This window comes from Myotis nattereri (assembly GCF_964212035.1).
Source record: "Myotis nattereri genome assembly, chromosome: 12".
In the NCBI taxonomy this organism is placed as follows: domain Eukaryota; kingdom Metazoa; phylum Chordata; class Mammalia; order Chiroptera; family Vespertilionidae; genus Myotis; species Myotis nattereri.
The window spans coordinates 71,642,261-71,666,432 of NC_138087.1; the positions used below are offsets into that span (position 1 = coordinate 71,642,261).

Sequence of the window (24,172 nt, forward strand, 5' to 3'; positions counted from 1 at the left end):
CTGTAATGTTGCTACTGTTATGAATTGTAATGTAAATATCTGATATGCAGGATGGTCTTAGGTGACCCCTGTGAAAGGGACATTCGACCGCCAAAGGGGTCGCGACCCACAGGTTGAGAACCGCTGCCTTACAGTATCCCTAGGATCACTACTCTGATTTGTTTTAACACCATTCAGAGCTACATGAACCTTCTGAGAAAGAAAACTGTGGTACATCTACACAATGGAATACTATGGTGCTGTAAAAAGGAAGGAACTCCTATCATTTGCAACAGCATGGATGGACCTGGAGAGCATTATGCTAAGCGAAATAAGTCAGTCAGAGAAAGATAAGTATCACATGATCTCACTCATTTGTGGAATATAATGAACAAAATAAACTGATGAACAAAAATAGATCCAGAGACAGAGAAGCACAGATCAGACCATCAAACCTCAGAGGGAAGGCAGGGGAGGGTGGGGGGAAGGGGGAGAGATCAACCAAAGGACTTGTATGCATGCAAGCATAACCAATGGATATAAACACTAGGGGGGTGAGAGCACCAGAGGGGAGGGGTGGGGGGCAATAGGAGGGTAAGGACACATATGTAATACCTTAATCAATAAAGAAAAAAAGAGAAAGAAACAGAGCCGCCTTCTATGGCATGCCATGTACAAGGCCAAAGAACTTACTGTGCTTCATCTCTGAATTATTACAACTACTCTAATATGAGTTCTTTTGGTCCCATTTTATAGATGAGAAAACTGAGAATCAGAGAGTTGCATTGACTTGGCAAAGGCCATTTGATTTGTTATAACATAACTAGTATGAGAACCCAGCTCTCTGACTTCAAAGCCAAGTGCTTAACCAATGCCTTAGGTTTTCTATGGATAAATATAAGCAAAAATTGTTTAATTAGTTGCATACTTACTTCTTCATATGGCCACTTTTTGTAAAGTGTCAAGTACTAAGTGACAAAGAGTTAGGAAAGCACAACTTGGCTGAGTGCTGGCATGATTGAGCCCTGTGACCTGAGTCAAGTGGCACTTCTCTCTGGTCCCCTTTTCCTTTCTGTGAAAATGAAATGACGTCTAGGGACTTTTTTGAAAAGGTAGGAAAAAGATTTCTGAACTTTTGCCTTGATTCATCACCGTGTACTATTGGTTTGGGGAAAATTCCTCTTCATCCTGACTTTCATGGGCCTTAGCCACTTTTTCCTTTCCTCATAAATATAATTGTATTTTATGACTGCCCTGCTATAAAGATTTATATAATCAGGAAGCTAGATTCATTATTACTTATATAGTATTATTATATTAACTTTTTTATTCTGATTTAAAAGAGATCAAGCCATTTTATGGACCCCTAAAAATACTGTGGACTTCAGGCACTGGGCCAACTTTGCCTAATGGATGTGTCAACTTTGGGTTCATCTTTGGACCTCAGACCCTCATCTACAAAACAGCATCAGGAGGGAGCACTGAGCACCTGTAGTTGACACAAGGCACTCAGAGGGGTGGGGAAGGTTCCCACGTGGGCAAGCCAAATGATGTCAATTTCATAACTGATGCAGGACCATAGCAAGTTATGTAAAAAACACATCCTAGACAGTGTGGGCCGAGCTCTGGAAACAAAAGCTCCTCTCTCGGGTGAGCCTACCATCACCTCATCGTAGCCCACACAGCCAGGGGTGAGCCTTTCAGGGCAAGAGATGAGAAAGGGTGATAAGGAAGGGACACAGCCAGACAGGCAGATCCTGGCCTAGGAGGGCTGGTGCCATGCGGAATGACTCTCCAGTGCAGGGAGGGCAAGGACGGCTGATGGTGCCAAGCATTCACTGCATACTAGGCACTGTGCTAAGCCCTTTGCATTGGATTAGCTCAGGCAACCTTCACCAATAATCCAAGCAGGAAGTATTGATATTATCTCCATTTTACAGAGGAAACTGAGGCTCAGAGAAGCTTCAGTAACGGACTCAAGCCTGAGTAACTCCTGGCAAGTGACAGAGGTGGATTTCAAACACGGGCAATCAGACTCAAGAATTCGTGTTAACTTCCACATTATGCTGCCCAGCCAGGGAATCTGACCACGTGAGGCTGAGTGGTAGATTATAATTATAAATAAATAAAGCATGATAGAGTAAGTTCTAGCACAGGTGCAAGCAAACAGAGCTACTTGATTGGGACAGGGAGGCTCAGGGAAATTTTCCTGAATGAGCAACTCAGTGACAGAGCCTTGAAAGAGGAACAGGAATTTGGTGGGGGACGACGGGCAAAGATCTAGCAGAAGGTGAAGCATGTGCCAAGGCCAAGAGTTGTGATCTCTGCTTTCGATGAACTGAGGGGACACAGAGTAATAGAGGGAAATGAAATAGCAAGAGCTGTCTGAGGGTAGACTGCAAAGGGCTGTGAACGGCATGCCAAGTATCTGAAGTCTACTCCATAGGCAATAGGGAGTCACTGGTGGTTTTTCAGGAGATTCCATGGCGGTAGAGATCATTGGCAGGGGATTTCATGACCTTCTAATATATAGGGTCACACAGCTGAAAGAACCAGAACTCATGTCTTAAGACTCCCTGTCCTGTGCTCAGTGGCCATCTGTAGTCATTAAGACGTAACAAAAAGTGTGGAATGTAAGCAAAGTTTTGAAGAGAGAGGGCTGACAGGCTACTCAGATATTAATTTTCTATTGTTTTCCTATCTGCTAGAAAATTGTGAATTGCGACTCAATTCAAAGGAGCTCTTTAAAGGCTCCAGATGAAAAATAGTATTTAGGTGCTCACTAGGACTTCAGAATTTTAATATTATTCCACAGATGGAGGATGACCTAGCTCGCCCTAGGTCTCTAGTTGACCTTGATCAAATATCACCTACATTCTGGGGCTTGGTTTCCCTATCTACTCAACCGGGAGAAGGTGGAGAGTGGAACTCTTAAATTCCTTCCCAGCTTGGACAGTCTATCATATAAACTCTTGAGTTGCAGGGATTGGACCTTCTTTGACCTCATACTCTGAGCACCCAGCTTGGGACTTAACACAAGGCAGACCCCAATAAACAACTGCTGAATACATGGAATGAGTTGCACTGTTAACTCAAGACTCCTGTGGAAGCTTTAGGGGATTTTAAATGGAAAGTTGGTAATCGGGGACCATTCTGTAAACAAAAAAGCATAAGAGCAAGCAGATCAGTAACCCAGACAGACTAGTGTTTCTTCTCTGGCTATAAAAGATGTTGAGTAACTAAGAGACTAGAAGTCTTTTAGAGAAGACTGATGGGGAGGTTGTCAAGGACATTGCACGGTCAAGGGGGAAACCAAATGTGAAAAAGCATGGAGGTGGGATTATATGTTGTAGGAACACCAGATAATTCTACTTAACCAGAAGAATCCATGTACGTCAATGGTGCTCAACCAGGGCACATTTGGTGATGTTTCTGCAGACACTTTTGATCAGCAACACCATGGAAGAGGGGCTGCTACTGCATTTAGTGGGTGGAGGCCAGGGATGCAGGCAGCTAAACATCCTCTAGTGCACAGGGCAAACTCCCAGGACAAAAATTACCTGTTCCAAAACATCAATATTGCTTACATTGAGAAATGAGAAATCAGGAAAGCTATGGTAGGAAACAATGTATAAGGAGAAAGTTGTATGTGAAGCTAAGGCATTCTGAGCTGATCTGGAGAGTTTTGTGGAGGAATGGTTACAATGTGGACTCTGGGACTAATTCTACCACTTGCTTGCTTTGTGACCTTGGGAAAGTCATTGAACTTTCCTGGACCTTGATTCTGTCATCTGGAAAACTGGGGTTATAATAGAACCTATTTCAGGAGGTCACTGTGAGGATTAAAGAATCAATGCATGCATTGTACTCAGAACAGTGCCTGGTACATATTATGTGCCAAATGTGTTGACTATTATCATTGTCATGTGTACGTAATAGGAAGCTATAGTAGATTCAAGTTCAAGATGGTGGTGAAAGAATCCCTCCAGTTGCTGATAATCCTAGAAAAATAATCTAGAGCTGCATGGTCACCATGTGACTATTACATGAACCCAATTAATAAACCTTCTTCAATCAGCTTCTGCTTCAAATGACACTACAGGCTGGGTGTGTTTGGGTCTTTCTTGTTGTTTGTAAGCAACTCTCTGCCTGGGCTCTGTTTTCCAGATATCCATGAGGCCCAGGCCAGCATCCGACTGCCTCTGGCGTCCAGGCTCCTCACGGTTTTAATAAGTGGAGGGAGACAGAGGAGGCCAGACATGAAGACAGATGGAAAGATGGAAAGGCAGGAAGCCTTCCACTAAAGCTGTTGCCAGCGATACACACTGTTCATAAGGACTCCAAGGACGGAGCTGGGGGCATGTTTGAGAAGTCTGTTTGAGCTCCTGGTACTGTTCTCTTGGAGCCTTTGTTTGTAAACAGATATTTCTGCTGACACTGGGCTTTGTAAGGGCCGACAGATTGGGGTTGGGGGTGGGAGGGTGTTGGAGAAAAAAACAGGTTGTGTCCGCGAGTCTTAGACCATGTGTTTGTTGTTGAGAATACAAAGACCTCACTGTATTAAATGAAAATGCTTGTTTTACAAGGCGAGTGGGAATATGATAGGTACGTGTCGAAAATGCTTCGGAAACTGAAACAACCTCATGCCATGAGGGCTTCCTGCTACATCATGCATCCAAGGACACACATGGATCATGAAGGCTTAGAATTGCTCTACAAGGGTTTTGAGGGTTGTGGGCAGAGAGTCCCATAAGCCAAGTGGCTGTGAGCTCCCTTCTCTGCTCTTTTCATAAAGTCTGCCCTTTCTCTGAGAGCCCTGCCTCTATTTCACTTTCTCTACTGGCCTCCCACAACCTGCTGATCCAAGGGTAGAAGCTGCTATTGAACTAAAATATGAGTGTGTTAAAGGAGCCTCCAGTGGTCTAGACTCAGACTCAGAGCATACTGTAAAAACTTGTAATCATATAACTGCAGGAGGACCACTTTCGTTTTTTCAAAGTAGTGTTCAACTTATGAAGTGGGATTCCATACTAGCGCTCTAGCAGAAGCAAATGGTTCAGGGGAGGTTTCTCAGGGGATTATTTCAAGGACACACAGTAGCATAAGAACAAGCATTGGAGTCTTCAAACTCTTGCTCCCGGGCCTAGTAGAGACCCGGGTAGACGGAAGATTACATGGATGGACAGGTAGATGGATGACAGCATGGAGTGATGGAAGGGTGGAGAGATGAAAGGGCAGATGGGTGGATGGGTGGATGGATGGATGGGTGGATGGATGGATGGGTGGATGGGTGGATGGATGAATGGGAGTGATGGAGAAAGGGGGGAGACAAGGAAGGCAGAGGGAAGGTGGAAGGGAGGGAGAGAGATAGGGTAGGTGGGTGGATGGTTGGATGGATGGAAATGGAATGGATATTTGGACTCAGAGATTCATGGGTAAAGTCCACCCACAGTGAATAATTATGGTCAGGACCACCTCAGGCCACATTTGAAGTGAATATCCCTATTTTAAAACTCAGAGAAACTCAGAGACCAGAGTTTGAATAAACAAAGTTGTAGATTATATTTCTAAGGAATAAACTAACTTGTCCTTAGAGGAAAAAATGTCCCAAATTCTATTTACTCCAACAAGGGTACAGATGAAGGAAAGTGCAATTCCTCAGGCTGATCTGACAATTCAGCATCAACATTCTCATTTTCACAGACCTGCTAGAGTGTTCAATTTTAGAGCTGGGAGCAGGCGTCAGGAAATGACCTCTCGTGCCCCCAGCTTTTCAGCATTTAAGTCATCATTTGGGGACCACAGACCCCTTTAAGAAACTGATGAAAACTTTGGACTTTCTCCCCAGAAAAATGTGCACAGCCTCAAAGTTTTACAGTAAATGTCTTGGGGTTCACAAATCTCTTCAAGTCCTCCTGGACCAAGGGAATTCTCCTCTCCTCCATTGATCTAAAGCAGCGGTTCTCAACCTGTGGGTCACGACACCTTTGGGGGTCGAATGACCCTTTCACAGGGGTCGCCTAAGACCATCGGAAAACACATATATAATTACATATTGTTTTTGTGATTAATCACTATGCTTTAATTATGTTCAATTTGTAACAATGAAAATACATCCTGCATATCAGATATTTACATTACGATTCATAACAGTAGCAAAATTACAGTTATGAAGTAGCAACGAAAATAATTTTATGGGTGGGGGTCACCACAACATGAGGAACTGTATTAAAGGGTCATGGCATTAGGAAGGTTGAGAACCACTGATCTAAAGTATTAGTGCTAGTCAGGTTATTTCAGTTGGTAATGGCTTTGGCAAGGAAATAGATGGTGATGATATTAAACAAAATACCAAGTCATATCAAAAATAATAATCTCAGCAATCAATTTACACCATGATAATGGTATGATTGAGACTCTACTCTTATCCTCACATTTTATATTCTCCCCTTAGTGGTCAGAGTGATCTTTGGAAAACCGACACCAGATGCAATTGGTAACTTCCTTGTCTGAAACTTTCTAATAACTTCCTAGGTTATCTAGATTAAAATGCAGATTCCATGACCCGGGATGCCGTCATCTCCAGACACACATCTCCCAGTGGCTTGTATACCTGCTCCTTCAACATCCTGAACTTATCCTATGCCATGGTTTATATCCTTTCTCTCTCCTCTCAATCATTATACTCCCACCTTCCATCTTCATTTATTGTCTTTCTCTTCCCACAAGAACTCAGAGTCCATTAGGGAGGAACCGGCTCTGTCTGCTCACTGCTACATCTCTAAAGGTGCTGGGCACATCACATAGTATCTATTTGTTGGTCAGATGGAGACATGTGCAGGTTTTTGCCTTGGTATTGTCACTGTCATTTCCCCCACCTTTGGATTCTAGATTTCCCACTTGTAAAAAAGATAGTGTGGGTCCTATCCAACTACAGGATCCAATGCTCTGAAATCTTTGTGGCCAAATTTAAGAGATCTGATCTCAAATCCAGGACAATATGGCTAGATAGAAGACATAGACAACTGGACTGCAGTCCTTTTCTGTCCTTAATTTGGGGATGGAATTTGGGATAATTTCCTTGCCTCCTCTGGACATGGGATTCTCCATCTGTGAACTGAGGATACTAGATGAGAGGCACCATCAGTTTACATCATTTCTTCATCCAGAAATCCACCCACACACATTGGTTGAACCCCTGCAATATACCAGGCCCTGGGAGGTACCCTGAGCACAGAAGACATGATTTGTGCCAGTGTGCTGCTCTCATTTCCTCTGGGAGGTCTGCATGGCCCAGATGAAGGTTGCAGGGGGAGCACTGGTGCATCCCACATTGTCACACATGGCTCTGCAGCAGCTCTCTAGGGACGGAATTGGAGAAGCTGAGAGAAAACCATGGGAGAAGGACTCAGAAGCAACAGAATGTTACACTGGCTCAGCAGAGAGAAAGGGAGGTAGAGAGTAATGGGGAGAAGCAGTAAAGAATACACACAGGTAATGGTCAGTTCAGAGAGACCAGGACCGTATCTAATTGGCAATGCTATTCATAACATGTTTGCCATCACTGCTTGGCCCTTCCTAGGGCCCATAGTATCTTTTCACAAAGTTTACTGAGCACCAACCCACAGGGCTGGCCATGTGCTAATGTTGGGAATACAGCAGAGACAAAGACAGAAGTGGTCCTTGCTTCTGAGGAGCTTGGACAACAGTGGGAAGAAACAGACAAGCTCAAAGACAATCACATCAGAGTGATAAATGCAATGAGGCGAGAAACAAAGGGCTGTTGAACTGGTGATGATTAACTGTCCAATCATTTCCTAGTGTCATACTCCTAAAAGCTACTCGTGGCCAATGTTCTCCGCTGAGACATGAATCAAAAAGTGTTCACTGTTCTCATTTGACCTATGGCTCTACAATTTATATGATGTGCATGACGTATCCATAGGAAAGGGAAAGCACACACTCTACATATATACCTGCGCCACCTAGTTCATGAATAAGTGCCCAACCTTCCAGGTAGGAGCGACCTTTTATGCCTCTGAAATCTCAGAGCACTTTCTAGGCCCCATAATAAAAACATGATGTATTCAAAAACACAGAGTATCTGCCTCTGTGCTTGCCTAGGGCACGATTAATTGCTTAGTTAGGGCAGTTACCATGATGTCATGTATCTGTTTACCAGTCTGCTTCCGCCACTAGGACTGGGAGCTCCTCAGGGATGGACCTGTACCCTGTTCTTTTTAATCCACATATCGCAGCTCAATGTATATATAATACACAAAGACTTCAAAATAACTATCTAATTAAATAAATGGGCAAATGGATAGATGGGCAAATGGATGGACAAATGGAAGGAAGAAAGGAAGGGAGGAAGGAAGGAAGGAAGGGAGGGAGGGAGGGAGGGAGGGAGGGAGGGAGGGAGGGAGGTGATTTACCTCTCCTAATATGTGGCCATTCTGAACCTCGCAGAATGCTGAGGGCAGAGGTTTGGCACGTAAGAAGTGCTTAAGGAAAGCAACTGAACAGCGAGCTGCATGATGGATTCTAATAAGCTCAGCAATGTGTATGCCCCAGTGCCACTGTCATCCCACACTGGAAGGAAGAAGGGATCCAGTGGAAAGAGCTCTGATTTGAGAGTCAAAAACCTGAATTCTAGTTTCAACTTTGCTGCCAATTTGTTGATTAAGTTTACTCAACTTAACATAGTTCGACAAGTTAACTTGCCCAGACCTCAGTTTCTCTATCTGTAAACTGAGCAGATTGGATAAAGCACACTCCATCATTCCAGCTTCAGAATTTGGGGGAGGGATGAACAAAATTCTGTCTTTGCTTGTTTTTAGCAGATGATACCTAATCAGCCCAGCCGGGCTGGTCTGAGAAGAAGTCATCGTGGGAGCTCAGTACTGGCTCTACAGAGGCTTGATCAGCTCCAGGGAGAGCATATGGCACGTCAGCCTTGTCACCCGTCCTTCCTCTACTCAGGACCCCACAGTTCATGCGGCACAATCACTACACGCATCTCGGTTTGGCCCAGAATGTATCCAGGACCTCCCAGAGGGTGACAACGTGTCTCCATTGGGCATATTCTGGAGAACACACCCCAGAATTTCTCAAAAGAGAAATCCGGAAACATTTTTGGCAGAGAGCATCTTTGAAATATGTGTGTATCTCCCAGTAGACTACTTAAAGATGGGAAATGCTCTCATGGAAGTAAATGGTCTATTTGCTCAAAAGTCACCTACAAATTAATTTTGCATATCAGAAATGTCTTAGCCAATCTCTTTTAATATTCATTCAGATTTTTCCTCCATCTTTCCCTCCCTTCCATCCTCTCCCCCTTGATCCTTTCCCTTTTCAGTCTACAATCTCTAAGTGCATTAGTGACTGGACACACCATTCATTCATTCATTCATTCATTCATTCATTCATAATTCATCCTCTCATCATGGGTCATTTCCAGGACAATTACTGCATTCCAAGCGATGCAGTAGGCCCTGTGGATAGAGAAAAGTTATAATGTCCTAGATTTGAACCCCAGTTCCACTAACCTTTAACTGTGGGGCCTTCAGTGAGTCCTATAACTTTCTAAGTCATATTCAAAGGATTCAAAGTGTAGCACTCAGCACAGTGCCAGAACATAGTAAGTGCTCATTATAAGCTAGCTGCTTTTATTACTGTTATTACGGCTGAAAATGTGTACTCTCCCCCTCAAGGGTATATAAACAGTGGATAGAGGATTCCAGATCCCGAGGTCATCCCAAGGTCTCACAAGATCAAGGGAAGCAGACGGAAAGACCCCCTCTCCCATCAAGAAGAAGGGAAATGGATGAAAACCCAAGCAAAAGATATGACTGCCAGGACACTGGAGGCCCAATGAGAAGCTGATAAGGGGCAGAGAGAGAAATCTGAGAGGGAAGCTTCAAATTATGTGCTGCAGTGCACACACAGAACAAATGCTTTGCAAAGAGGCGAGGGGCTGGGAAGGGTAGACCCAAGGCTAAAATGTGGCTTGGATTAGAAAGGCCGAAATATGAGTTGAGGAGGCATTTAAATACACTGCTCCCTCCTGGCTCTGTTTTGGAAGACCATATTTCTTTTCCCTTCTGACTTCTTTGCTCAAGGGGAAATAGAATTAACCACTGTGTAATGTTTTTGAGTGTGACGCACGGGCTAGGTCATGTGCTTTGGTTACGTAATGCACCATGCCTGAGGTTCCTGAGCTCTTTCTTCCAGAATCATTAGATATTTAGCTGGTTATCTTTTGCAGTCATGCATTCATTGAGAAAAAAATTAAAAAAAATACAACTCCTTTAAAAGCCAGGCACTGTGCTAGGCAGTGAAGAAGTGATGATGATCTCAAATATGCACACAATTAAATGTGACAGAAAGAAATCCAGGTCTTTTGATATATGTGTGTAGAGGGTACAATGGAGGCAGATGGATAAGGGAGGTGGGGAACCAATTCTACTTAGAGAAGAATCAGGGAGGGCTTCCCAGAAGAGGGGAACCTTGAGCAGAATCTTGTAGAGGCTTAGGTGTTCTGAAAAATGGTGCATGGGGATATAGGAGGCTCACCAAATGAAGAAAATGATGTGGAATAAAAGCCTAAGTTATCTGGGGTACTGCAAATAATTCCATGATATTGAAGAACCTCTAGTCAGAGTCAAATTTGCATTTTAGAAATATCTGCCTATTGGATATTGAAGGATAGGTTGAAAGGGTGCAGAGGTTGAAGCTCATAGAAATGGGCACCACATTACTAGGGAAAGAGTTAAAGCTAGAGACGCAGAGGGTCTAAGCTAGAAAGAGAAAAGGCGGCTATAAAACTGTCAAGGAGGCAGGACAGACAGGAACAGATGACTGATTGAATGTTGTGGATGGTATAGCCACAGTCGGTGGCACTAGATGGGGACACAAGGAATCTGGAGGAAAACTGACTGAGCTAGAAGTGCATGTTGACATTTCTGGTGGATACTTAGATCAATCGGTCTGGAGTCCAGAAGAATCTGGAGATAAATGATGCACATCAGCAGATAGATGATATTTACTCCATGGGACGGGGTGCAAAGTGAGGAGAAAAGTAGACCTAGCTCTAGCCTCACACTCAGAAAACAGAGGAACTTACCCAGCCTGGTCACTGCTCTGGGCTAGTCACCAATCCTCATCTATGAAATGAATGGCTTAGATGAGTGTTTCTCACTCTCACACACCTTGAGTCTTGGGACTTACATGAAAACAAATATGTATTATGTTTTATCTGTGTATTTTGCATCTCTTGAAGCAAGGCCTACTTGTTCCTGATTTGCTTGTTAATGTATCTTTCTCTATTTTCTCATCAGCTTTTGTAGCCGAAAGACGTCCAATATCATACAAACACATTTGCTCCTATTCAGTCCTGCCACATTTCATGTTTAGAGAGCAACATGAATTAGGAATTAAGGGAAAATGGACATGGGACAGATACAGGAATGCCTTCTTGACTACAAAGGTGATAGATACAGGTTAAACCACAAACTTCCTGAGGGCAAAAGAGGCTGAAACATGGTTTTGCATTTAGTCACATGCTACCCCCGATGCACATACTTAAATTCCAAGCTGCAACCTCCCTCTACTGGACTTTCTGTCTTATATAAATGAACTTGAACCTGAGACCTTCTCAAGTTCTCTAAAATTTAAACAGGGTCATGTCTCTTACTCTTCCAGGGCCCTGGGTTTATGGTAAATAATACTGAAAAACAAGTTTTCTTTGTTGTTTGAAGAAAAAAATTTAATGGCTAAAATCAGTGCAGTAGGTCTGAGGGGAAGAAAGAGAGAAAAGAAGGGGTTGGAGGGAACAAGAGGTCCTTCATGGATGACAGTACTGGGGATTCCCAGAAGGAAAATAGGCTAACAGGTGGCTACAGACTCCAGAGTCTTACTATTTTAATTCATAAAATGATCTGATTAAAATGATAAGCAAGACTAAAAGGCCAGTGCCTTACTCTGATGTCTAAAAACTTCTCTAGAATGGCCTTTGTATAGTAAGAATTATGAAATTTGAGCACTCTCACCATTAGCCAAGTAGGTGATCACAGGGAAAGTTGCTCAGTGAGAGTTTTGCATTGTGGCAGCTATTATTAGCAATACTATTGGTGAGATGGCTTCCAGCCATTGGGAAGTACCAATATCCCCTAAATAATGTCTTCAGTCAGTCTTGGACTGAAATTCTACCCATTGATACTTGGCTTTTCAAGTCAAATTTTTTTTGGGCGATATTAAAGTATATATGTCTCTGGAAGAGTAACACTCTAAGTTGTTCCCAGTCACTGATACCTTAGCAAGAAGGAATGCCATGTCCTTTTCTGAGAATGAGTGATGTTGGGGGAGCGGAAGCAGAAAGTGTGTGGGCACTTGGCCCCTGAGGGAGACAGGCACAGGCACCACCTAGTGGAGGAAAATGCACCGAGAAAGGGAGGAAACTTGGAATTAATGCCAACTTTGCAATTTTGTTTTTGGACAACCCTGATTAGATTATCGAATCCTAGGAGATGTCTGCTAGAAGGTTCTCTAGGACAAAGATAAGCTCCTCGCTACCCAAATGGTTCAGTTGAGGAAAAGTGGCCTAAGACATACAGAGAAGTGCCCAAAGTCACACATCAAGCAAAGCACTGATGGTCTGGAACGGATCTCCGAGCTCCCAGTGCACTGCTCTTCCTTCTCCAGTGCATGTGGCCTTCTCTGGATGGCCATGGGTCTGCCCTTAGGGCTCATCATCAATGCCACTGCTCAGCACAGCCTCCCCACAGCCCCGTTTAAATCTCACTCCTTCTGGAAGCCCCACACAACGTTCCCTAGAATCCCTCCTCTGCTTTATTTTCCTTCTTAAGCATTCACCTGACATTGTGTGATATGGTTTATCATTCACTTATACTCTGTCTTCACCTTTCCCCTCCCACCCCACCCCTACCTTCCATATAAACTCCCAAAGGCAGGGGCATTCTCCTCTGAGGTTCATAGCTCTGTACTCGAGGCCTAAAACTGCACCTGGCATGTAGCAGTCACTCAATAAATACTTGTCAAATGCTGGGAAGGGGTGGTTACATTTTACTCTGTCTCTTGTTTTTATGTCTATTTCTTACCTTCTCTATAATGAACACACACTGCTTTTGTAATATGAAACAATCAAATGTTTCTTCTGTTTGTCTTTCCTTTTACTTTTTGTTTTATGCTAAGATGATCCCAATGAATCTTTCCTGAGTGGCCAGGGAGGGAAAGGCAGTGCCTGGCTCTGCCAAAGGAGAGAAACATGTCTAACTCTGAGAGCGTTTGAGAGAATTTGAAATAACGTGTGGCAAGGGCTGGACACACGTAATACCAATGTGAGTTAACATTTACTGGGTGCTTACCCATGGTCAAGATCCCATTACTAAGCATTTTTCCACATGGAGGCCCAGTTAATCTTCAAAACAAGCCTGCGAAGTGGGAGCCGGTACCATCCGCATTTTACACTTCGGAAAAGTAAAGCTTGACGAGATTACGTAACTTGCCCAAGGTCATGCAACTAGCAGGTGGGAGAGTCAGGAAATCAAACCCAGGCCATCTGACTGAGTCCTATGATCAACCAGCACAAAATACTTGCTCAGTAAACACAGGCCCTTTCCCATTTCCTGGTGGTGTCAGCTCTTGCTGAGATCAGTCAACTGCAGGTCATTCCCCCAGGGCTCTAGATGGTCCTAGGAGACTCCTCAGGCTTCTGGAGATGAAGAGAAATAATGAGCCAGCCATGAAAAATAGAGGTTTGTGGGAACGTGTGTGTGTGTGTGTGTGTGTGTGTGTGCGCGCGCGCGCACACGCGCGCGCAAGCACAGCCATCACAATATGTTCTGTATGGACACAATGACTAGCAGACCCCAGGAGATTATGCACAGAACCAAGGAAGCTACACCTTTCACAATGTGTGGGTAACTCCATACAGCAATGACTCTCCTCCCTCAAAAGCCTCTCAGTGCCCAGCAAGGCTCCACTTGGCCCTTCTACACGACCTTCCTAAGGCTCCCCTCCCTGCCTTTCTTCCCTTCCCCTCAGCTTCCCCAGGATGGTCCATCTCTTAAAATTCTGCAGCCCAGACTGGGTTCTTTCAGTTATTCTCTGTGCGACCTTGGAAGAGTCCTCAATCCTCTCAAAGTGCCACTTCTGTATTTGAAAAACTAGCAGCTCACCGAACACACAGGGACCTAAGACTTCAACTCCTCCTGTGGCTCTGAAACTCTTTTCATTTTTAAAACTTTTAATGATGGAACTCTCCAATCACACACAGAGTCTGGCAAAACTGTGTTGAAGCCCGACATCTCTGCAACCTGGTTTCACGATGTCATCAGGTTACCAATCTTCTTTCATCTACACCAGTGATGGCGCACCTTTTGAGCTCGGCGTGTCAGCATTTTGAAAAACCCTAACTTAACTCTGGTGCCGTGTCACATATAGAAATTTTTTGATATTTGCAACCATAGTAAAACAAAGACTTATATTTTTGATATTTATTTTATATATTTAAATGCCATTTAACAAAGAAAAATCAACCAAAAAAATGAGTTCGCGTGTCACCTCTGACACGCATGTCATAGGTTCGCCATCACTGATATACACCCTCCCTCATCCCAATACCCTATTTATTTTTTTCTGGAAAATTTTAAACAAACCAAACAAATGTAGCATCGTTTTATCCATAAATACTTTAACAGGCATTTCTAACAGATTAGGATCTTTAAAAATATATAACATTATCATTATCACCCCTAATAAAAACCACAATCATTCCTAATGTCAGTCCATATCCACTCAAATTCTGCAACTAAGCAACCTGCACATTCCCTTAAATGGAATCCTGAAATTCCCACAATTTAAGCAGAACAAGGTGTGGGGAAGGTGGGAGAGACAGACCTTCACAGGGGGTTCATAAAATTGTGGGCACAATTTGAAAATCTTTATTATATCCCTATTCTTCGTTGTGTATTCTGAGATCACTGCCCAGAGAGGGGCAGTTAAGTTGTCAAGACCACACAGTAAATAAATGGCAGGATTTGGCAGACCTGTGAAGTCCCAACATCAAAGGATTCCAGTGAAGTCACAGGTAACAAAAGATTTGCTAACGCTGTTTATCATTTGTAGTGTGGATAATGAAATAAAGGCACCTCTGCAGGAATGACCTTGAGTGCACAAATCCCTCACCTCTCCCACCTCTGGCTCCTCCTACTATTGCTGACATGTGGATTGGGTTCTGACCTTGGCTAACAGCTTCTGCCACCATGCCTCACCTGGTTCCTGTGGCAACTCCTGAAACAGGGATGCTGAGTGTAACCACACCTGAATCCCTCTCCCCTGAGGCCCCAGTGGCTGAGTCAGAGGCCCCAAGTCACACAGTTCAGAGGAGGCCAAGGCAGGACATGAACTCAGAGCTCCCAACTCCCAGTTTTAGATCTTCCAAGGAGCCAAGGGGCCAAAGTACACAGGTCAGCTCTCAGTATTTCCGGTAAGTTTGTCGAGGTCTGAGGCAAAGCCCACAGAGCATCAAGAAGAAAGGTAAGGGAATGCTGAGGCAAAGAAAATGAGGGAAGGAGTGTGTGGCAGGTGAGGGGAGAAAAGTCATTTGCTGCATTTCTGAGCCCCTGGCCACGGGTAGACAAGGCACAAGCTGCATGTAGAGGGAGTCCTCCTACCTGGGGCACCTGGGATCTCTCTTTCTCATCTGAGACCTGCAGCTAGTGCTGGTTTCACAGTGATCACAGGTGTGAGTGTGTGGGCAGGGGAGTGAGGAGGGTGAAATAATAGGAACATACCCCTTCCTGCAGGACTAGCCTAGGCAAAATGGGAATGCCTCAGTGCTGAGCTTCCCTTTTTAATATCCCCTGGTCCTGTTCTGAGGGGCTCCCCTCCCAAGCACTTGGGAAAATTCATTTAAAATCAGATGCATAAAACTCAATGTGTTACACTGTACAGACATGTTCACACTTTAAAGGCAACGCCAGAAGGGGAGGGTATGGCTTCACACACAGCAATCGCTCTGGAAACAGGTAATGTCAGGGCCAGGGAACCTAGGGGTTTGGGCTCAGCAGGGGAACTAAGACCAGAAGAAGGGTCTTTCCTGGTGTTTGGCAATTCAGAATCAGGACAGCTGATTTCTCTAAAGGTTCAGCCACTAACCAGCTGCATAAGCAGAAAACACTACTTCCCCTTTGGCCTCAGTTTCCTCATCTGCAGAGTAGAGAGGCATAACACTGAGTCTGTGGTTCTCCCCACTGAGGGTCCTTCCACACCACCTGAGAAGACTTTGAAAACCACCAGTGCCCAGGCCAACCCCACGCCCTGACATCAGAAACCCTGGGAGGCAGCCTGGGCACTGGGGGGTTGTAAAAGCTGGTGAAGCCAAGTGCTGCCAGGGACAGAAACTATTGGACCAAAGGATCTTTCTGGCCCACTAAAGATGAGGTGGCTTATGAACATAGTTTAACTCTTAGCTCCTGTATGAACCTGGTCTTCAGTTTCCCTGCTGCACAATGAGGTATCTGACCCAGTCTGTGCATGGGCTGACCAGGCACAGCCCACGCTCCTGAGCCCCATACCTCCCACCTCAAGCGTGCCTTCCTCTGTACAGAGGGGCCAGGGCGATGCAGCCTCCATCCCCCGTCTGTCCATGCGAATGGCTGCTTGGGGGAATGTGGAAGCTGGGGAAGGAGCAAGAAGCATGTGACAGTAGATCTGTGACCTGGACTCCGTTATGAGCACGGTCTGGCTCCTATGAGTGGGGGTGCAGGCTTTCCCTGGAGGCTATCAGCTTTTCCTGCTTACAGGTCCAGTGCTTCTGGACCTCCTCTGGCTCTCTCCACCAAGGGGTCATCCAAGTAGGTCACAGAAGAGGAAATCAAAGTGCAAGGAAGGGATGTGAGGTGGTCTAACTCTTCCTCAAGATACACTGTCCACTCTAGACAGACTCCCCAGCAACTCACAAGGAGTAGCCCTACTCAGGTACAAACAGGCCCCATTTTCCGAAGACCAAGCTAGCAAACTGGAAAGAGAATGTGGTTATTGACCAGATGCAGCTACTGTTGACTGAGTCCCTAATGTGAGCTGGAACTGCACCAGGTACTTCCTACATAGTTATTTTTTTTTGCAATACCCTGATCTTAGTATGCCCGTTTCACAGATGAGCAAACCAAGGGATGGAGAGATGAAGTGACTTGATTTAATTCACACAGCATCTAATTGTCAACAGAAAGTCCAAGCCCAGTCTGTCTGATAATTTGGCTTGAAATGAAAATCAGATCTGCTAGGTCAAACCCTGGTTCCAGGTGAGATGTATGCTTATTCTTTATCCTCTTTAATCTGTAGGTGATGATCAGCACGCAGAGAGGCAGAGAGGAAGGAGAACACACAGCAGTCATTTCCTCTCGCTCCAAAAAAGACTGCTGAAGAGGAAACAGGCACTCGGTACTCAAGGACACATCTATGCTCTGACCAACTGATGGCCTGTGGGACTCTGTTTCCTCCTCCGTAAAAGGGAGCTGACAATGCCCACCTTCCAGGGTGGCTGTGAGAATGAAACGTGCAGGCACAAAGCAAGCACCTAGCACAGCGCCTGGCACCTTGAAGGCACCCAGGAACTGCTGGTTTCCTTCCTGCCTTTAAGTGTCCTTAGTCCACAAAACCAAGACCGAGATCTTTGGAAAATCGTGTTGAATAACAAGAACAAAATTTATTGAGCACTTACTATACACCAGATCCTGTTCTGAGCACTTTTCACATATGAGCTCATTTAATGACAGATACTCAAACTATCCTAACTTTGTGCATGAGGAAGCTGAAGTCCAGAGGAGTCAACTAGTTTGCCCAAGGTCACACAGCCAGTTAGGGGCAGAGGTGGATTCCCACTTAGGTAACCTGACTACTAAAACGGGCTTCTAACCATTGCAACATTCTAGACACCCCGTGAATACAAATGCCAGGGAGAATAGTATTAATGTACGGACTCCTAGAACCTAGCTTTCTCAAGTTGGGAAAATGCAGGAATTCTTTTTGGGGGGTGGGTGGGTAGTAGGAAGTAGGAACTGTAAAAGGGAGGGATAAAAAAAGACTTCTGAGTAGCCAGCAAACTCAATCCAACATTTAGAATGAAAGAATAAAGCATGATGAGGGCAGCATTGCTGGATGGGGTTCAGGTAAATCCCTTTCTCCTCTGAGCAGGGATTCTGGATCACTATGGGGTGGGCTGGGAGGAGGGGAGCACTTGTGGGGTCCACATTTCACTTATCTTACAGGTCAGAAGAAACTTTAACAAGATTAACTGCTGCTCAGGGGCTCTGCTCAATGGAGCAAATTGAACCCATTGTTTTCGTTTTCTTTCTCTTTCAAACTGGAGGGCCACTGGGGTGGTGGGGGGAGGGGGGACGGGGGCAATTGGGGATGAGGGGCAGGAGTCTGGATCCTGCCTGGTATGGTACAAAAACAAAGGGATGCATCAGAAAACTCCCACCCCAGGACTTGAAAGACAGCCCCAATAGCCATGCCTGAAGACTGAAGGCTGTGTCTGGGTGGTGGGTCTGCGAGGGGTGAGAGGTGATGGTGTTCATTAGACACGTTCTCTCCATGGTGTAGGGAATGAGGCCGGGAAGTCAGGATGCCTGGGATTAAATCCCAGTTCCTGCCACTGAAGACCTGTCATCCAGGACACAACCTTCCTCTGTTCCCGTCTCTGCCTCCCTATTCAGCCAAAGAGAGAACTGGCGCCTCCAAGCACCCTGATCCCAGTAGCCTTAAAGAATTCCTCAAGCCTAAAGTCCGTCCCTTGTCAGGGGTCATCTGGAGAATCCTTCACTTTCTAACTTTAGCTTTGTTTTTGCCGGCACAAGCCTTTCCTTTTATATTTATTAATATATATCTGTTTTCATATATATATATATATATATATATATATATATATATATATATATATAAAATTTTTTTTCTCCTTCCCTTTTGGGAAAATAAAAGGCATGTTTTCTGAGCTTCAGAAGCAAACTGCTCCTTCCCTCTGCCTCTCCATACGCCTGTCTGAACTGGTGTCAGTGAAGTTTGAACCGGGGCAGAAATAGCATCCCAGGCAGATCTGGGAGCACGGCCCGCCTACCAGGAGCAGCAAGGCCTGCCTCTGCCAGATGACAGACCCGGTTAACTGCACCGTAAAACTAGACCTTTGCGAAACCCAGTCGAATCCTGCAGCAAAGAGTGAAAGAATGATGTAAGGCAGCCTGGCCTGACAGCGAGGCAGCAACCCTCTGCCTGAAATAGCAGCGCAGTCCCGCTGAGAGATGCCTGCTCTCTCCAGATAGGTGACCAGGGATTCCTAGGAAAGTGGCGAAGCCCAGCCTCAGGGAGCCAGCGGAGGTCAGGCAGCACACTGGGCCCTAGGTCTCCAGCAGCAGGAGGAGATGGCTCCGCACCTGCGTCCCTGCTGCCCCACCTGGGCCCTGCCTCTCCCAGCCCAAACTTACAGGAAGGGAGAAGCTGGAAAAGTGCTTCTGCAAAGAACCTCTGTTTGTTTGCTTTTTAATTCAAGGAGAAGCAGGTTCTTTTTCGTCCGACAGTCTCTCCCATGTGGAGGATACACAGAATGAGTCTTTTCTGGCTCAGGGCCAGGTGTTTACACACCGCCAAATCTGGCTCCGACTCAACTAGGGGAGGGGAAAAAATCCACCAGTATCCTCGGGAGAAAAGCTCCTGGTTTTCTGGTGCTACGCTACAGCAGTGCCTTTTTTTTTTTTTTCCTTTTTGAGAGGAATGTTATTTCCACACATAAAATGGACCAGGCATTTTATACAAGCAATAATAACCTAGCGTCCCCCATCCAATTAAAGTATTTTACTGCACAAATCTTTGTGTGAGAGAGTGACGGAGTGCACAGGAGAACGCGTGTGGATAGAGGCTCCTTGTCTGAATTACAATTGCAAGCACGCTCCTGAGGAATCCCAGGTGTTACATATATGTTTAAATGCATTTACTGCCTTTTCAGTGATGATACCTGTATAACCCTGGGCTCTCCCCCTCTGGAAGGGAAGCCTTCCAAATCACTGGTTATGACAGGTAAACACGGGGGAAAAACAGATCCTCTCATCTTTTAAAAATCCTCTCCAAGCAGCAGGCTCTACGCTTCTCCGATGTTCCCAGAGAGAAGTAAACATACCGCAGTCCTGAATTACCATCACCATCATCATCATCATTATGAATAACGTCTCTCCTCTACCTATATTACACCCCGCTCTGGGTGACGAGGGCTTGGGGGCTGAAAGTGAATGAGCTCACTTTCCCTCTCCTTCCTGGGGAAAAAGGAGGAAAAAAATAGCATCCGATGACGTCAGATGTGTGTGTGGGGGGAGAAATCACTTTCTAGCTCTTGGTTTGGTAGTAGGAGAATGGGAGCTTTAGGGGCACATTCTTGGCACAGTAGTTGAGTTGGGGTCCCCTGAAATGGGCTTCACGTAAACAGGACAGAGTCAGAGCTACCCGGGAGGGAGTGCACGCCAAGACAGAAAGGAGCAGAGCTGCCGAAGAGCTTAGAGCTTTCCCTTCTAAGAAAGTGTGTGTCAGGGGGTAGGATCGCAAAAACGCTTCCCCACGTTCCTGGCAGCAGCGAAGGGGGAACCCCTTCTCTGGCTTTAAGGCGTCCCAGGACCTGGCAAGGCTGTTTGTGCAGGAAGGGAATCTCCCAGCCAGAAGAGGCAGAACTTTCCTTCTCTCCTCCAGCGCCACCCTACCTCGGTCCCCCGGTTTTATTAAACGCATTGCCACAGACTCATTTTGCGAGGGTATGGATGTTGGAGCACTTCTAAGGTTTTCAACCCTCCGAGAGTGTCCGGTTTCACTCTGGGCTTTGCTATGGAACCGGGAAGGGGACAGAGAGGGAGGGTGAGGAGGGAGAACTCAAAGTCCCAAATGAGAAAAGCACCCCGTTCAGCAGCCAAGTCCGGGAAGACTGGCAGAGTGTGCGTGAGGAAGGTCTTGCCCCAGCCCCGAGGGACAGGCAACAGGCTTTAAAAGCGAGGACATGGATGGCTCTGTGTGAGTGAGTGAGTGAGTGTGTGTGTGTGTCTGTGTGTGTGTGTGTGTGTGTGTGTGTGTGTGTGTTGTTTGGCTGGGAGGAAGCCGGTCAATCCCAGAGGCAGAGATCAAGCAGAGAGCAACTTTGGGGCACTTCAAGGACTTCTAAATCCAGGAGATTACAACCACCTCGTCCTTGCAGTCTTTGAGGATAACCGGGTCAAGTGAAGGGGGTTACCGCGATTAAAAAGTCCAAGAAAGCAATGGTCCCCTAGCCTCTTTTCCCATGCATCCCAATTGGGTCACCCTCCCCTCCATCCCAAACACAGACAGCACTTTGGACCATCCCGAAAAAGGCTTCCGTGCTCCAGGCTCCCAGGGAGCGGCTCTTACTGACTGGCCGCAGGTCTCCGGACCTCCAGGAGCGCTCCCTGCGATCCTCCCCGGGGTTTAGGTGGCAACACCTTTGGAGAGCACCCATTCCTCAGATAGGGCAAAGTGAGCCTGGCAGCTCGCACAGGGTGCCTCCGCGCCTCCGGATGGGCGGCTCCCGCACAGACACACCCGTCCGCCCCGGACCAGCCTGCCGCCCGTGCCCAGGCAACCGCGCGCCCCTGGGGCTGCGGGGCCGGTGCAGCGCCCACCGGGCGCCCTTGCTTACCTGTGATCACCGCCGGAGATCTCTGGCCCCCCTCCGCTCGCAGCCACACTTGCAGCGTGAACGCGTCCCGGGGCAGCTCCAGGTCGGCCCGCAGGCGCAGCTGCTCGCCTCGCCCGCTGAAATAGAGCGCCCGGCTCGGCGGGCTCGGCTCCTCGGCGGCGCCCCTCGCCTCCCGCTGCTGCCGCCGCCGGGGGACGCGCACGGCTTCCCAGGCACCGCCCGGCGGCGGCGGCGGCGGCGAGGCGCGGCGGCCGCGGGCCGCCCGGGTGGCGCAGGTGGCCGGGCCGGCGGCGGGGCGCGGGGGGCGGCTGGCCCGCGGGTCTCTCCGGGCCCGGCGGGGGCGCTCGGACAGCCCGCAGCCCAGCGCGGCGCTCAGCAGCCCCAGGCGCAGCACCCAACTCCAGAGCCGCATGTCCGACGGTCCCCCCCGCCCCCCCTTCGCCCCTGCACCGCCGCCGGGAGCTGCCAGCTTTGGGAGACTCGGCGCCTCGACTTTCTTCGCTTCTTCACCCTTCTTGGGCGAGCCCCCCCTTTCACTTGCTTTTTTCTTTTCTTTCTCGCTTTCCTCCTCAAGGTGTGTGCTCCACTACCCCCACCTTTGAAAAATACAGCCCAACTCCTCCTGGTTGGCAATTAATTTCTCTCCCTGCTCCTTTATCTGCCTTATCCCCCCTCTTAACAGCTGGTTGCCTTCCTCCTTGTTTTATTTCATTTTATTTTATATGATTTCTCGCTCTACCAAAAAAAAAAGCTCCTCTAAGACACTGCTCCGCTGAATTCCCTCCCCCCAAAAGATGCTCTAATTTATTTATTTTTTGCGTCCTTTATAACACAAGCCACAGCCCCCTTCTCCCCCCACCGGTCCCCCCTCCCCTCCCTCCTTCTTCACAAAATGAAAGGAAAGGGGGGGAAAATCTCTCAGAAGATGAGTAAACAAGCGTATGCTAATCTGCTCCCGAGCGCTCCACCTTCCCAATTGAATGAGTCCCTGTTAAAACTGCGGGGATCATGACTAATCAATCAGTTTGGAGAGGCCAAGCTACGCAGCCTGCCTCCACTTTGCCGTTTGCCTCTTTCCTTCGCTCCCGCTTCTCCACCCCCCTCCTTTTTTTTTAAAGAAGACAATCTTAAAGTAACAATTTAATGAAATTCTGTACACACCCCCTTATGGTCCTCCCAACTCTCCCCATTCCTGCTCAAAACACACACATTCCTGTTTTTGTTTTGGTTTGCTTGCGTTTGTCCCCTCCTTCATCCCCCCTCCTCATCATTATTTTTAACCCCCCTGGAGGGAGAGGAAAAACAAAACAAAACACCTCTCTCTTCTCTCTGGATCTCCTTTGCACTTTGCTGGTAAACCTCATCCTTCGCTATAGCACATAAAGAGTCTTGAAACTTGATTCTCAGATTTTTTTTTTTAAATGCTGTTTCTCCCTTTCACCTCTCCTCTCTCTCTCTCTCTCTCTCTCTCTCTCTCTCTCTCTCTCTCTCTCTCTCTCTTTCTCTCTTCACCCCCTTTCTCTCCCTCTTCCTCTCCCCCTTTCCCTTCTCTCTTGCCTTTCCTATCCTTCCTTCCCTTTCTCCTTCTCAGAATTCCCTTGAAGTTATGCAATGATGAAAGTCCCCCTTCTTCCCTGAGCCCCTGTGTTGCTGGCTTCAGCAGGTCCAAAAGCTGCCCTCCTGGATTCGGAAGAAGAAACCCGGAGGAAAGGCATTTTCCAAGGCATTTGCCTTTCAGAAGCTGTGGACTCAGCACAGCCAGGTCTCTCACTTTTCCTGAATACTCTCAAAAAATATTCTGCTGGTTGTTAGACATTATTTTAGTTTAATATGAAAAATGAGAATGAAATATTAATTTGCCTATTTTTAAAAAAATCAACCTGAGAAATTCAGGTTCTCTAACATTGTTCACGTCCCAGGTAAGGATCTGACCAATGTGCTGCTTTGTAGGACTGTTTTGAACTGGCACATAGATGTAATGTATTTTTGTTCTTCTTGTTCCCCCTCTTTCTAGAACTCAAAAGCTCCCCCTTATGGCAAAACGGTTCTTTCCTTTTTTTTTTTTTTTTTTCATCCAAGTGTATAATAAGTCAAAATGAGTTAGCAGTGGTGGATTACACATTATTACCAGTCTGTTCAAATAATGTAGTGACAAAAATATGCTGTGTGAGGTTTGCATGTGGATAGCATGCTGGAAGCCTGGGGGTGAAATGTACTCCACCAATGTGCCACTTTCCTCCCCATGTGCTCTGGTCCTCAGGGCTGCTCCAGATGCTATCTGAGAGCTGGGCTCATTCCTACTCTTCAGGGAGAGGGAACACCAGTGGAGAATAAGTGGTTGTGAAACTCTGCAGAGTTGTAGAATGAGCAAGTGAGTCAGACATCCCCTCTATAAAAGCCAGAATGCAGCATGCAGGGATTATGACACCATTCTGAAAACAGGAGAGCCCAGATTCAGATCTTGGTTTGGAAGGAACATGCCATATA

The 24,172-nt window shown here is 46.4% G+C and overlaps 1 protein-coding gene across 1 annotated transcript in view; it reads right to left on the minus strand.

The window, feature by feature from the left end:
- The window catches only part of PAPPA (pappalysin 1), a gene marked incomplete at its 3' end in the record, with an annotated part of 213,316 nt that extends 191,056 nt beyond the window's left edge, over nucleotides 1-22,260 (minus strand). The window contains exon 1 of the mRNA XM_081102850.1: nucleotides 21,686-22,260. Within this exon, the coding sequence (XP_080958976.1) occupies nucleotides 21,686-22,097 (412 nt within the window). The 5' untranslated portion in view covers nucleotides 22,098-22,260. The remainder of the gene's footprint in view (nucleotides 1-21,685) is intronic.
- Nucleotides 22,261-24,172: the final 1,912 nt, after the last annotated feature.